General features: G+C 38.4%; 1 protein-coding gene across 2 annotated transcripts in view; it reads right to left on the reverse strand.

The window, feature by feature from the left end:
- The window catches only part of LOC122835210 (integrin alpha-11-like), a 46,578-nt gene extending 31,576 nt beyond the window's left edge, over positions 1–15,002 (reverse strand). The window contains exons 1-2 of one of the 2 annotated variants that reach the window (XM_044124059.1): positions 14,771–15,002; positions 5,567–5,678 (exon numbers count right to left, since the gene is read on the reverse strand). In XM_044124059.1, coding sequence (XP_043979994.1) covers positions 5,567–5,678; positions 14,771–14,819 — 161 coding nt within the window. In that variant the 5' untranslated portion in view covers positions 14,820–15,002. The remainder of the gene's footprint in view (positions 1–5,566; positions 5,679–14,770) is intronic. The other variant, XM_044124058.1, reaches the window with a different exon arrangement.
- Between the last annotated feature and the right edge of the window lie 928 nt (positions 15,003–15,930).

Consider the following 15,930-nt stretch of genomic DNA (forward strand, 5'->3'; position numbering starts at 1 on the left):
ACATAAGATTTATTGAAGCCACTAACTAGTTTCTGTCCTCAGTGGTTCCTGGTATTGCTGTTGGTTATCTCCTGCCCCACACATTTCTATTCTCAATAAACCATTCACTGCTTCACTGTTGTGCTTTGTCTGAAATTTCAGGTCCTCAATTTCGATTGCTCTAGTATACCCATATAAGTGATGTCTTGCAGTGTACTGCCTTTTAACACACTACTGGAAGACTTGTTTTTCTTTTCTGCTCTCTAACATACATTCTTCTGCTGTACTATCACAGAGCCAGTAACATTACTATTAACTAGACATAACACCACATGTGGCTTTGAAGATTATTGTGGGAAAAGGGTTGAGTCACATTCCACAGGAGATGACATAGGAAAATGGTATGGGAGTTTTTGCTAATTTACCTCCTTCCTGCTAATGTGTCTTCTTTCCACATCAAAGGGGCAAAGTTAATAAAACCACATCTCAAAAAGCAGACAAAGTTCACAGCCAGCAGCAGTACAAACAGCAAAGGTTTAGCTCAACACTTTCAAAGGGGAGGCCAGCAGAGGCGCCAAGAGAGGATCAAAACTTGAGGGGAAAAATGCAAAAAGAAAAATTACATACTTTTAAATCAGAAATATTTTTTATATATAAAATCTAAAATGTTTCAACCATTATTATAGAATGTAAAGTAAAATAACTTATTCAAATGTTATTTGACAAGCTCATCTTTCTGATTGATTGTCTGTCAACTTTATTTGTTTATATGAAACAATGGGGCTGCACAGTGGCGCAGTTGGTAGAGCTGTTGCCTTGCAGCAAGAAGTCCTGGGTTCATTTCCCGGCCCGGGGTCTTTTTGCATGGAGTTTGCATGTTCTCCCTGTGCATGCATGGGTTCTCTCCAGGTTCTCCGGTTTCCTCCCACAGTCCAAAAACATGACTGTCAGGTTAATTGGTCTCTCTAAATTCTCCTTTGGTGTGAGTGTGTGTGTGAATGGTTGTGTGTCCTGTATGTCTCTGTGTTGCCCTGCGACAGACTGGCGACCTGTCCAGGGTGAACCCTGCCTCTCGGCCGGAACGTAGCTGGAGATAGACACCAGCAACCCTCCTGACCCCATTAGGGTCAAGGGTGAACAGAAAATGGATGGATGGATGGATGAAACAATGGCTGGATCATAAAGAAAACTGGAAACAAATGGGGGAGAGAGAGATTGGCTTGTTACTGCAACCAAGCTATGTCACTAGGGACAAAATTACGTTAGTTATTTATTTATTACGTAAAAATAAAATCTTTTGGGTTCACTGTTGTGAAGCAAACTGACAACCCATTTTCTGAATCAGTCACATGGTACGGCCCGTTTGTGAGGATTCAGACGTCACAACCTGCTTCAACAGATGCCTCCATATGCGCTTTATAAAAATCCTCCTGGATTACTGGACACACTGGACACGTCGAAAAAATGTTCTATTCAGGTAGGTAAACATTTAATGTGTCAATGTTTTGTTCTTGGTGAAGTTGGAATATCACATTGTCACTGCATTTGGCCTTAAATTGGGCATTTAACTATTTAAGACAATTAAAAAAATAAAATGTTTGGATTCTCTTCTGTTTTGAATAAAGTAAGAACAATAACTTACATTTCTGCTTTGAGCCTTTGGTTAAAATTGATGAGACATAACTGGGTTAAAAATGTACTTAATATTAAAATTGATTTGTCTAGTTAAAACATTTATCTACAAATTAAATATATTCACCTTAGGATTATACATTTTAACTATAAATTAATACTTTTTATCTTTAACTTAATATATATTAAATTTATACTCCCTTTTAACTGAAATTAGTGGACTAATGATTGCCATGTTGAAATTAAAAATGAAAAATTAAGCTAAAAGGAGACTTCTTGAACACAATAAATCCGTCTTTTAGGTTTAGTTTTAGCTCTGGGGTGGCAACAGTTGAACAGGGAGAAATGAGATGTTTCAAAAAGCTTAAATTTACAGGGAGGAAGTGACCGGGTTCTCTGACCTGGTTCCCAGACACTGGAGGAAGAGGCAGGCTATCGCAATGTGCTGGGGATTCTAATGAAATGGATAAGTAAGGGAGATGAACGAGGAGGAGGCGAGTCTTTCCACTGATCTGAGATCGGCAGATGTTTACAGCTGGGTGTCCAATGGCCTGTGCTTTCTCTTTTTCCTCAGGTAGAATCCAATGGCAGGTGGCTTTGCTGAAGAGTGTGCAGGCAGGCGAGCAAAAGATGGAACAGGTAAGTGTACACTTTACCTAAGACATGATAATATGCCGATCCAGGAGAATGAGCTCTGCTCAGACAACTAGACCAGGTGGAGGCAGTAAGCCTGGTTTGAATCTCTCTGAATGATGATCATCCAGTTTCTGTGGAAAAGGGCAGGACAACTGAAGACAAAGAAACTGAGGCCTGATCACCACTTGGCATGAGTAATATTTGGTCTGATTTATTGTTTGACAGTGAGAAAATGTGTTGCATCTTCTAATAATGTATGTAGCACGTCTGGTTTCAGCTGAACTTTTTCCGCACAGATTTTTATCGCGGCTTTATCTTGAGTAAGTGAATTCTGGATTTTGGCTATCTCATGGAGAAACAAGGCGTAAGAAATAAATTCTACCTAAGTTCATAAGTCCGGATTATGAAAGCCTCAGGAAGATTCGCTAAGGCAGGGATTACCTTAGGAAGAAGGAATTGATCTGTTAAAGTACCTATGAGTTAGAAATAGCAAAGCAGGTTGTTGGAGGCAATGAACAAGGAGGTGACTAATGTCCAGGCCAGCACACAGAAACAAATTATTCATATCAGATGTCAGTCCTCAGTTCCTGATGGTACTGCGGAAATTGTTTGTAGAAATTAATCAAGGTTCCTATAATACAAGTTTTAACCATTAAAAAATGACTTCAAAGCAATACATCAAAAAACAAAATGAGATTTTGAAAAAAATAAAAATCTATTTTTGCTGAAAACAAACTTGTCTATCACAAAGGAAGTGGAAAAATGACAATTTTCTTTGTGAGGAGGAAGGAATAAGATCATAGCTGGATGCTGGAATGCAAATGTAGCTCATTTTAGTAGGAAACTGGGACTGGAACAGATGGAAAAGTTAGAGCTCACCGTTCGCGCATGCAGCACTTCATCATGACATAAGGCTTAGCTGAACTCATGACATACTAATACTTTCCACTTGTTTACCTGAGATTTCAGAGCCATAAAGATGTTGCAAGCCTGGAGGACTGCAGCTCTGTCTAAAAATGTGGCAGTATTGCACAACATGCTGATAAACCTTTTCTCTATTTGTTTCCAGATCTCTTTGTTTTGATTCCAGGTTATGTGGAGGTACACAACAAAGGCCTTAATTTTATTTTAAAGAGAGCCGCTTTAGTCTTTGTTTGATAAACCCAAGATTCTCTTTTTCTTTAATAACTGAGCAATATAACAGTGTAATGACTGATTGTTGGTATGGTAACAGTGATCATTTTCTTGTGTGACGTATTTCAAAGTGTTTTTATAAGTAGCTTGGAGGACATTCCTGAACTTTTGTGTGGAAATGTCCCTGGATGGGTGTTTGAGGGTTTTACACTGTCCAATATACAATAGCTTGCAAAACTATTCACACCCCTTGAACTTGTCCATATTTTGTCATTACAAGCATAAAGATAGATTTTATGTGAAAGACCAACACTAAGTGATATACAATTGTGAAGTATCATACATGATCCAAAACTTTTTTTTTTTTACAAATAAACTGAAAAGTATTCAACACCCTTTTTTTTCTGAGTGCAACCAGTTGCCTTCATAAGTTGCCTGACTGCTAATGACTAAATAGATATGAACTATCCATATAATGGAAGTTGGGGGACTTTAGAAGACAAAGTTTGTAATGTAGTTCTGAAGAATTTGACTACAATCTGAACAGGTGAGCTGCACGATGCTCTCATGGTTCACGTCGATCTCCAGGCCCAGCAGCGTCTGTTATCCGTTTGTCCTGTTTTCACCCAACAGGTTTATCTGGATCAGTCTGTGTTCTTCTGAGAAACTGGAGGATCTCCCGGAACCCAGTCATGGAAATATCTTCAGTTATTAGCTATTACTTTCATATCTGGTCCCAGCTGGGATCAGTTCGTTCCATATGAGGAGACATTGTGGAGCAGCACAGGCCTAAGTTCTCTTAACAGAGGGAGAAAGGTAAAAGGCTGGACTGCTAACCTGCAAACCTCAACCTATATTGTATTTCTATGTATGAAAGTTGTTACTCTAATTTGGAGTTGGAAGATAGAACTTTGTTCCTTTTCCTCTGAGATGAGATAGAAATCAGAAGTGGAGATGTTTTTTTGACACGAGATTTATAAAATGAATGATTGAAATAAAACTTAAGCAGTTATTCAAATAAGATTGCTGAACATTTTCTGATTATTTCAGAACTTTTCATGTTGATTAGTAGAAGGAGATTGTTTATTCTTCGTCAGTATATTGTTTGGTGGCTACAAAAAAGGGTCACACACTAATGCAGGACCCCTCAGATCCAGGCCTGTTGGTGTTCTGCAGGTTTTAGCTCACCTGGGTCAAATAGTGAGGTCGTTTTCAGAGATGACAATTGATTGTGGTGTGTTGAACCAGGCACACATCTAGAGTTTCAGGTCACTTGGCTTCAAGGCCTGGATTTCAGGACCCTTGCTCTACTGCTCTGTTGAGCCATCTTTACCTTTGATTACAGCACAAAATTGTTGTGTCATTGTCTCAATAGGTTATTGAAATGTCACACAATTCATTTCCATTCAGGGCTGCATTCATTTTCCACCAAGATCTTGTATTTGCTGTCCCTGTATGTCGTTCACCAGGACATAATTACTCAGTTGATTTTGATTTTCTGACTTTGACCCTCTTCCCATCTGACCCTGAGAGCTGGAACTGCCCCACCAGTTAGATCGGACCCACACACCAGATCTTAGCCTGTCTGACCAAGTGTCCAATAAAATGGAGCTTGTTTAGTATCGGCGTCCATCCATGCCTGAATTGGACCACTTTGACAAGTCACTGGCCAGTGAAGTACTGCTTCAGACCTCCTCATGTAATACCACAGCTCCTCTCTGCACTCTGTCATACACCTTCTTTAAAGCTACAAAGATGCAACTTCCAGTTATTTAGAAATGACTGTCTCATGGATAAGGCATCAGCATGCCTAGAGGACTTAATTAAAAACTAAAATGGTGTTCAATCAATCAATGCAGCTCCATCTGGTCTCAGTACTTCTCCATCAAGATCCTAATAGCAAAGTCTGCATCTGTAATACTCTTAACATGAAACCATGAATGCACTCTCCTGACCTAAACCGATCTCCCTCTACTCTTTCCAGGAGCTTCATTGTGTGACTCATTCCTCTGCAACAGCCACATTTCTGTATGTAAATACAGGCACAAAGACATGGGTACACTGGCAGTGTATGGATGAAGAGAAATATAGGAAAATGCCCAGGAAACTTGAAACATGTCAGAATATTGGCTTTGAAATCTTCTTCTGTTTGATTGTGAATATTCAAATTTAGGGGGACTCTTACCATTGGCGCCCTCCTGCCTCATGCTGCTGAACTGTGTATCCAAACTGAGCCTCTATAGAACCATGGAAGATCTTGTAGTTCTTTGTGTCAAAGTTGAAGCAGAGCTGAAGATCTAAAACACAGGAAAAAGTCTGATTTCATAACACAGTCATATTTTGCACACTCAACAGATGAATTAACCAACACACGTTTCCAACACAGAATTGGGGATTAAATTGTGTCAAAAAATGTTCTCTTTGTTCCAGTTAATTGTGTTATTCAAGTATTTTATTGTGTTAGATTACATACATCAACATATTTGACATATACATTTGCTTGATAAATTTGATGCCATTTGACAAAATGTAAACTCTATTGCTGGTTTCATAATTGGTTACTTATGTGTTTGTGGTGTAAATTACTTTGAACTGCCTTGTTGAAATGTGCTACATGATAAATTTGCTCTTTTTGCTGTTACCTGTTTTACTCAGTGGTGTGAAAAGTGTTTGCCCTACCGATTTTTTATTTTTAACATGTTTGTCACATTTTAGTGACTCAGAACATCAAACCAATTTAAATATTAGAGAGAACACAAGTAAAAGACAAACTGCAGTTTTTAAAATGAAAATGTTTGTCACTAAGGGAGGAAACAAATCCAAACCTACATGGTCCTGTGTGAAAACCCCCCAAAACATTAGGGCAACTTTTCAGAATTACACAATTATAATTCAGCCTCATGGGATGGTTTATACTTGAATACTTTTGTTAGAATTTTCAGCAAAACAAATCCCCTACCAACACACTCAAATCCTCACATCTATTGATTGCACAAATATAGAAAGAACGCAAACAAACAAACAACAACAAAACAAATCTTAGTTGACTTTATGCTGAAATGTCTGGGAGTCTTTCACTATGGCATGAGAATGGTTGCCATATTTTGTAAAATGTGTTGGCAGAACCAAACACTACTTGTCTCTGTGGTTCAGCCTGGAGCTTTGAGACATTGGAGGGTTTTAAGGTCATGACTTCCAGGTCCTGAAGATGCAGAACAGCCCCTGACCATCACACTACCATCAATATGTTTTAATGTACACCACACACTTTGAAAAGCTCTGGTTTCTTAATTTTATTGTTACTGCTCTCATCAGTTTACATTTGTTTGACAATAACATTTTATACTGATTTTGACTAAATTCTGAATCCTGAGGAACATCTCATTCTAATTTGTATTAGTCTAATGGACACAGGTCCCGGTTTTGTCACGGCTGCAAACTGGACACTGAATACATGGAAGTGGATTGGTGATTGTATGCTGTTGGCAGAAACTAAAGCTAAAGAAAGACAGAAACTTAATTGTGTTTATAGGGATTAAAGAGCAAGAAACAGGGAATAATTACATGACTGCAGAAAACAAGACTGGATTCCATGAAATTAAACTATAAATAAAATAAGCTAAAAATAAATAAATAAATCCAAACTACAATGCAAAACACAAGAAAAAAATAATAATAAAAAAATCTAAAAAGCAGAGATGGTAGAGATAAATGACAACCTGGCAGGGATCAGAAGGGTTACAGACATCGGACAATAAACAAACAAACCCTGGAGAGTAACGGTGCTGACAGGTGTGCTGATTAACCCATGAACTGCACATATGGGTCAGTTGAGGACATTTGCTTTCATAGACACGAGATGCATGGATTTCAGTGAGTCTGGTAGATGATCCAGGTGACAAGCTTGTGTTGGGTAAGTAATTCTTCTTGGTTGGAATGGGTCGTTACTCGTGCTGCTGTTGCTTTTCTACCATCTCAAATCGACATGCTCGCCTCTGACAAAGTGTTTTAGTTTCTATACCAACACCTACAAGATACGTTCTTCTGTATTTTCCTGGATTCTCTGTAAACATGAGAGATGTATGTGTTAACTCCTACTGTGCAGAAGTTGGCAAATGAATCCCATTCTTAAGAAGAAAGCTTCTTGAAATGCACTGAGACGGTTTTATTACCCTACATGTAACTTTTCTTGAACCGGTGTTTGAATTTGCTACACTATTCAACATAACACCACATCACCATCTATTTTTTAGCTTTTATTTTGCTACCTTTCTTTTGCAGTATATACTGTGTGTGCTGTGGTTCATCACCTCCAACTTAAGAAATAAACCTCCTGCTCAGTCAGACTACTTGCCAGCACAGATGGCAATGATATAAATTTTTTTTTTTCTACTGCTGAGAGAAATAAAAGACACTGGAAAAGAGAAGAACTGTCAGAGTCTTTAGAATGATGGTTTCCTCACAGCTGAGAGTAATCGGTTTCTGTGTGAGCTGAACCTAGAATGATTTATCAGGTCTGTTGGCAGGAGACACAAGGTGCTTGCCAGAGTGTGGATGCAAGATTCTGATCCATGTCTGAGCGTCTCGTTTTGCTGCCACCGATCTGAGTATCTTGGATGATCCTCTGGCACTGACAGCAAATTCTTCACATTTTTCACAGAACTGAGCAGACTTTTCTTTTAGTCAGATGTTGCTCTTGGTGGAACAGTGTTCATTGGCTGTTTTGGTTTTTCTTCCTATTTATTTTTGTTGCTGTCATAAATGAAAACAGATTAATGATTAGCGGCCGTTGCAGACCAAGAATATGTTTGTAGACGTTACAATGTTTGTACTTTAAGGTGCAAAAATTCCAGTGTCTCAAATTGAAAGTCAGTATGATTCCAATTAGGCCAAAGATGGAAGTGATTATGAGAAGAAGTGAGCACACTGTCAGACGTGGCCTTGTGAGTCACTTCTTCAGCAGGCAGACAGATGGCTGGCTCAGAACCACCGCAGCTCCTGCTAATGTCACTTTCCTGGCAGGTAGAACAGGGCAAAGGCCGTTTGTCAGGCATTCTTATTTCCTGTTCAAAATGTTCAACAATAACACCATTATAACACTGAAAAATGTGGAAAACTCTAATATCGTTACAGTTGAAGATGATTGACCTTTCTGAAATTCAGTTGTGTTGAAGAAGCTACAGTTTTAACACGCTCTGCTTTATTGTTTCTTTGTCTTCGTTCCTTCTGAAAGGAAGAAAATGCCAGATTTTTCCTCTAGATAAGTAGCAGCAGTAGGTAATGTTCCATCTGGTCCAATCATCTCTGTTTGCTGTCAGTTGGCTAGCTAAAGAATGGCGAATGTGTTAAAAATCTTTGTTAAATTTACCTGAGAAACATTTGAATATTAGAGAGGCACCAGGTTGTTTTCAGTTAGCAGTTGTGTCTTTGAAATAAACAGTTTATTGGAGGTTTGGTTCTGTCACAGGACAGATAATCTGCCCATTTAACCAGATATCATGAGCTTAATGAGCCCAAAACCCCTGGACAGGTCGCCAATCTGGACGTTGGAGATAGACACCAGCATCCCTCCCAACCCCACTAAGGGACAAGGGTGTTAGAAAATGGATTGATGGATGAATTGCTACTCTCAGTATTTTCAATGCATGTTCTTGTCTCATGAGAGTTAGTTTGTAGCCATCTTGTCTGTGCAATATAATTTATTGTTGGCTCTTCAGCACAGTGCATTGAACATGCACACAAATATTATAACATAGTTTTAATTTAAAATTTTAATCATTATTGAGTGAGTAGATAATATATTTCATTAAATTGACATAAGAGCTAGAATTAAATGTTTACTTAAGTGTTCACTTCTTCCTACTCTTTTTCTAACAGAAAAGTCGTATTGAACTAATTGTGTTGTTCTTGGTTATTTATGCACACATTTTTCCTCCCTCCTTCTTTTTCTCCCCTAGTTACTGTTTTAATGACCAGAAAGCTTCTCACTTGATGAGGTATTAACCTAACCAAACCTGTAAAAACCAAATTAGTAACAGAATGTTAAAAAAAAAAACCCAGAACATTATGCGTCTCCTTAACTAATTCAGGGACAAACCTTTATATTGATTAAATGTAAATAGATGTAGTGTAGGGCTGCACAGTGGCGCAGTTGGTAGAGCTGTTGCCTTGCAGCAAGAAGGTCCTGGGTTCAATTCCCAGCCCGGGGTCTTTCTGCATGGAGTTTGCATGTTCTCCCTGTGCATGCATGGGTTCTCTCTGGGTTCTCCGGCTTCCTCCCACAGTCCAAAAACATGACTGTCAGGTTAATTGGTCTTTCTAAATTCTCCCTAGGTGTGAGTGTGTGTGTGAATGGTTGTGTGTCCTGTGTGTCTCTGTGTTGCCCTGCGACAGACTGGCGACCTGTCCAGGGTGACCCCGCCTCTTGCCCGGAACGTAGCTGGAGATAGACACCAGCAACCCTCCTGACCCCATTAGGGACAAGGTGAACAGAAAATAGATGGATGGATGAAAATTAAGTTTGAGTTGACACTAGAGTCAACATCTATGATTGTCTTACCATCCAAATTTCACTTTGATTCAAGCCTGATTACAGTACTCTCTATAACAGGGGTCCTTAAACGCTCTTCTAAGAAAAACTACAAATTGAGTAAATTTGATGACAAATCGTAAGTTACGGGTTTGAACAACAAGCTTGAAGGACCAACAAGATAGGAAGGAAAAACAAGATACAAGATACAAATTGAAAGCAGTGTTTATTTTTTTATTTGAACATTGACCAATGTTGACTTCTATAAATGTATTTCTTAAGTACCAAGCCATTACTTGGGTTTTGCCAAGTATAAACAATATTTATCTTGTTTGAAAAACGAAGAGCCAGGTGACACAAATGATCTGACAGATTCAACAAACTCCACTTTAGTTTCACTAAGGATTTAAAACGTCCAGATTCCAAATAACTGCTTTCCGTGTTTAACTGCCAGCTGCGGATCAGCAGGCAATAAGCACAGACAGTTGATGTGTCGGTGCACATGTATATTGATCAGTCTGAAAGCCACTACGACCCTCAGCGGAGATCACTGAGTCCACACTAATTCATCTGAGGGACATTTCACACTTCAATGTTTTAAAAGCATGATGCAATAAAAGACAAACAGGAAATGATCCTTAGTGGGAATTTCACGCCATAGAACATTGATTGAAACATTGATTGAAATATCAGAACAACCAGTGAAACCACTAAAACAACACAGCACTGCAGGAAGCGCTAATATCTTGAGAAACACGTTAACTGTTGGAAATATGAATGGTTTCAGTGGAGGTAGGCCAGGCATACTTATAAAATATACTGTTGGGAATAAAATGTTATATAACTGACATTATGAGATTCATGAATAAATGGTTAATAATTACTTCACTTGTTTTTTTTCCCTTACAGGCCATTATGTGTCTCACAAGAACGTTAATTTCTTAAGATAAAACAAGATTGCAGGAATTGTGATCTTCTGTAAAAATGTATTTCCCCCTTCACACTTTCCTGTTACTGTTACTTTTTTTTTGGTCACAGTTAAAAGTTTCAGATCCTCAAACAAACATTTATTTCAGACTAAAGTGAATAAAACAGAAAGCTTCAAATCAGGGTTTTAGTTACTATCCAAAAGTAATTCCCCCAACGTGGTAAATTATGTATTGACTATATTCTTTTAATAACTGAAGCCAATTTCACTCAAGCTCAATCAATGCCATATCTGCAAAATCAACAAATCTTACAAAGTTACACATTAAGGCCCTGATCCAGAGGAGACATTTGGATCCATAAATATCGGGGGTTGGCCACAAATAATTGAAATTTCACACAGTTGTAGTTTAGTTTTTAAGTAATTTAATCTTAAAACAATAAGGAAAATGTTGTCCTCTGAATAACTGAATGTTTTAGTGCAGCTTAAGTGATCTAGTCCAAAACATAGTAATTTTCTAAATGAAATAATTACTGCATTAATTACTGCATTATGTGATATTTCAAAACACAAGTGACAGTTTTAGTAACTATAAGAGAATGTATAAATAAAGTTATAATTTTTGTAGCTTATAGTTACTGAAATGTTTCTCATTGAGTGTTTCATAAATGTCTCCTCTCCTCATTTGGTTAGTTTCCTGTTTAGATCTCATGCCACCAAAGAGTTCCACTTTTCTGCTTTGTATCCTTTTCATGTATTATGGAAAGGATATATTTTTAAAGTAATCCAACTCTGACTTGACTTCCTGAAACTTTGTCAGATTAGAACCTCACTATGCTAAGCTCCATGTGGTTAGCAAAAAGATTTTTGCTAAGACCTCAAGATATTTGAATACAAATAATCCCCAAAAGTTGTTAAAATCAACTGGAGTAGTTTATACACCTTTCATTAGCAAGACATTTTAATTGGGCAGCATTTATCTGAGAATGAACAAAAATGGAAAGTTGTTGTTGCCAGCAACAACTTTCTACTTCATTGGCTTCAGTGGAAGTGGCTTCAGTGAAGCCACTGAAGACTGGCAACGGATTTTATTTCTGTTTATATAATATTTATTAACTTGTTTTCTCAATTTTTTGTGTTCTTGATTCTGACTTGTGAATTATCCAGGGATGCATAAATAGAAGGGATCTTCTCTGGTCATCTTCTAGAGGTTTTTGTACCTGATCCTTCTTTCGTTCTACATTGTCTACTTCACTCATTTATTAAGCACACACAGCCTGATAGTCAAGAGCATAGATATTAATAGATAGCTTAATTTCATTTTATAGTAAAGTCAGATAGGGACCATTTACTAATGCCCTTCCAGAGGCATGACTTGGTCCAGAAAAACTAATTTAGACCTGAGAGGAAATGACTTGACAGTATCTAAAGAAGGAGAGCGCTTCACTTTAAGATCTTCTCTTTGAAAGATGTCTTACTCCTTGAAAGGAGTTAAAAAAAATTATTTGAGATGTACATTAAACCCATGTAGACTAAAAACACACCTTTTTGGAGTTGCTTTTGAGACATAATCAATGAAACATTAATCAATAATCTGATATGCAATGATAGTACTTGATAAACTGTCATGCTTTAGTTGTTGACTGTGTTCTGTGACTTTGTGTTTTTGTTTTTATAAACTAAAGCACTTTGAACTGCCTTGTTGCTGAAATGTGCTTGTTACATGCAGTGGTGGCTGTAGAAGTCCCTCCTGCCCCCCAATCCAGGTTGCTGCTGAGCTCTGGCGGGTTAAGCAGGCCCAGCTGGTTTCAGTCTGCCTCTTGATTAGCAGAGTATAAGGCTAGCTGGGAAACTGACTTTCAGGGCTTCTTGGCCAATTGGGCAGCATGTGTGCTGTAGCTTTGTGGTGCTGCGATGGAGGATTTTTCTGCTAGAAACCCTGAATTTTGCTGTTATTCTCCCCTTTCTTTTCTTTTAGGTTCTCATTTTCACCTTTGAGACTTCTTCTGATCCCACTTAAAGAATAAACCTTGAACTTTACCCTCCTGGTTTTGTCTCTTCATCGTTTCCCTGGTTTATCTATTATTACAGCCCCCCTCCAAAGCCCCTAGACTGCCTTGGGGATGTAAGAGTGCTATACAAATAAAATGTGACTGATTGACTTTTACAGCCATTTATGTGTGATTGAATACTTTTTTGTAAAGTGCCTCAAGAAGACATTTGTTGTAAATTACTCGGGTACTAATAAAATAAATTGAACTGACTTTAATCAATAGAGTTCATTAACTTGAGATTACTTAATAACAGAAACTTTTCAGACCTCTTTATTAAGTTGATCTGGTGGGGGGGTTTTTTATCTCCAGACTAATCCACCTTCAAAAATTAATCCAAGAGTTGCGTGATGACATTTGGAGTAATCCAGCTCCGTGTTCATGATTCAACAAAAAGAAAAAGAAAAAAACTGGACAAAGATAACCTGAATGGAAGAGTACCAAGTCCAAAACCACTGCTGACCTATATATGTTGACACCAAAGAGTCAAACACTGAATGAAGAAAAACCTTAAATCAAGATTTTGGAGTGGCCTAGTTAAAGTACTGGCTTAAATCCAGTCAGGAGGCCGTAGTGCAACAGTTAATTGGTCATTCATGCTGTAGGGTAAGGCACAACCAGTTGTAAAGTTAAGGGAGCAATTACTGTTTCAGTCAGGATGGCATGGTTAGATTTTTTTCTCTTGTTAAATGAATTGATCATTTTAAAAGTTTGGATAGAATTGGATTATTTTTTGCCTGATAGAAATGACCTGTTTTATTTTCTGAGACATTAAAGAATGAAGAAACAAAAACAGAAGAAATTCTGTTGAGGTCAATTCAATTAAAAAATACTTTAGAATTCTCCAAATTGCTTTAAAGTTTCCTAACAGATGGTGACAGCTGTGGGCAGGAAGGAGCTCCTGTAGCCGTCAGTGTTACAGCAAGCGTAAAAAAGCCCCTGAATCTCTTGCATGAGATTCATCAATGGGATGCTCAGAGTGGTTCACCATGTTCCTTGATATGTTACACATCTTTCTTTAAACAATCATCTCCAGAGACTCCAGAACAGTCTGCAGTGCAGAACTAGCACTCTTTATCAGCTGTTTGAGCTTTTCTTTAAGTCCTTTGCTCTGATGCTGTAATAGTGGAAAACACACTTAGAGAAGATGTACAACATCATGCTGCAAACACTGGAGAAGCCGAGTTTCAGGGATACAGTCTGCACTGTCCCTTCTTGTAAACGACTTCATGGTTATGTCTCCAGCCCAGTCTGCTGTCCAGGTGAATGTGGGTTTTTTTTAGACCACCAACTGCTCTTCAGGATGAAAATAATGTTTGACACATTCTGGTTTCACCTACAATTATCTGCTGTGTTTTGTTCACATTCAAGATGAGATGATTTTTTTTCCCCCACCATGAGTTAAAACTGTCCACCAGCTCTCTGTACTCAGCTTCCTGTTCATCTTTGATAAACCTGTCAGCTGCTGAATCATCTGAGTATTTCTGTAGACATCAGGACTCTGACTGTTGGAGATCTGAGGTGAGCAGTGTGTAAAGGAATGGCGAGAGTACAGTTCCCTGTGGTGCTCCGGTGCTGCTGACCTCCTGCTTACACACACACAGTTCTTCAGTCTCATAAACTGGAGTCTGTCTGTTTAGTTCTAATTGATGCTGCACCTTGAAATGTGGAATGTTTGAGACAGATTACTTGGTAGATGAAAGGAAGCTCGGCTAATTTGCTAAATGCTTTAAAATACTGTCCCTCATATGTAACTGACATCTTGGAGAGATTTCAAATGCATGCCTCAAATGTTTCAATTTGACATGTCCTTAAAAACACCTGCAGCACTTGTTTGAAATGAGCTCTGCATCATGCATCATGTGTTGCATGCTCACTCACCTGGCCACAGGGTGCACATCCACAGCACAAGAACGTGGTGGCAATCCATGAGTTGCTCTCAAAGACAAACAGTGAAGAACGGAGTGAGAATACGCACGTCTCATCCCAGGGTGGACTGTTCACTATGCTGCTCTGATGTGGGACAGACGGGGCGGAACAGAGAGGAAGAGAAGGAGGAGGCGCTCCAAGTAGTAAACGGACCTCCTCCTGACTCATGTGTCTGCCGGGCTCACGCCGACAAGTTCTCTAAATGGCCTTACTCTTTACCTCCTCTCTTTCAAAAATTTGCTTTAATGTCTGTGGTGCTGCAAAAACAGGAAACTCCTCCAACTGTCTGTGATTCAGCTCACTGTGCTTAAGACCAGATGTGCTTTAATGTAACCTGTTAAAGAACTTTTTTTTCTTGCTCAGTGTGTGAACAGTAGGCTACACACTCTGAAGGTCTGGTTTTCTTATCAACTCCCTAAAAACCCAATTTGAAAAAAAAAAAAATCCAGTTTGTATTTTTTATTCCCCTTTTTGAAAGACATGAAAAATAAATAGATGTTTAAGTTCAGTGCGATGCAAAATATCACTGTGCCAGTTAACCTAGACTGTACTTTAATGAAATGTGTGAAGTATTTCTTATGTGCAATGGAATCCATACACTCAGAAGAAGTGGGCTTAGTGTCTTCTCTGAACTGGACAACTATTATGTAAAATTCACTTTTTGCATGTTTCTGTCCTTCCCTTTGGGTATCTGGTGCTTCTTAAAAAAATAAAAAATCCAGCCATCAAGTAAATGTTCAGCTGGTGTCTACAAAATGACCTGTTTCCATCTGCCACTGTCTGGTCGGTTGTGGCAGATGGACTGAGCCAGGTTCTGGTTCTCCTGGAGGTTTCTTCCTGTTAAAGAGGAGAATTTACTTCCCACTGTCGCTACATGAATGCTCAGCATGACGGATTGCTGAAAAGTCAATAAGACAAAGCAAGCAACAAGTTTGGTCTTGTTTGCTATGTTTGTTAGTCAATGACTTGATGCTCTCCTGGATTTCCTTAGATAAAAACCTTTTAAACTCCTTTCAGTAATGAACTGGACTTACTTTACTGCTTGATAGGATCAGTTGGAATGTACACACCATTGAATTAAAAAGATTTTCTTGTAAAGTACCTCAAGCCAG

This window comes from Gambusia affinis, linkage group LG08 (genome assembly GCF_019740435.1).
Source record: "Gambusia affinis linkage group LG08, SWU_Gaff_1.0, whole genome shotgun sequence".
In the NCBI taxonomy this organism is placed as follows: Eukaryota; Metazoa; Chordata; class Actinopteri; order Cyprinodontiformes; family Poeciliidae; genus Gambusia; species Gambusia affinis.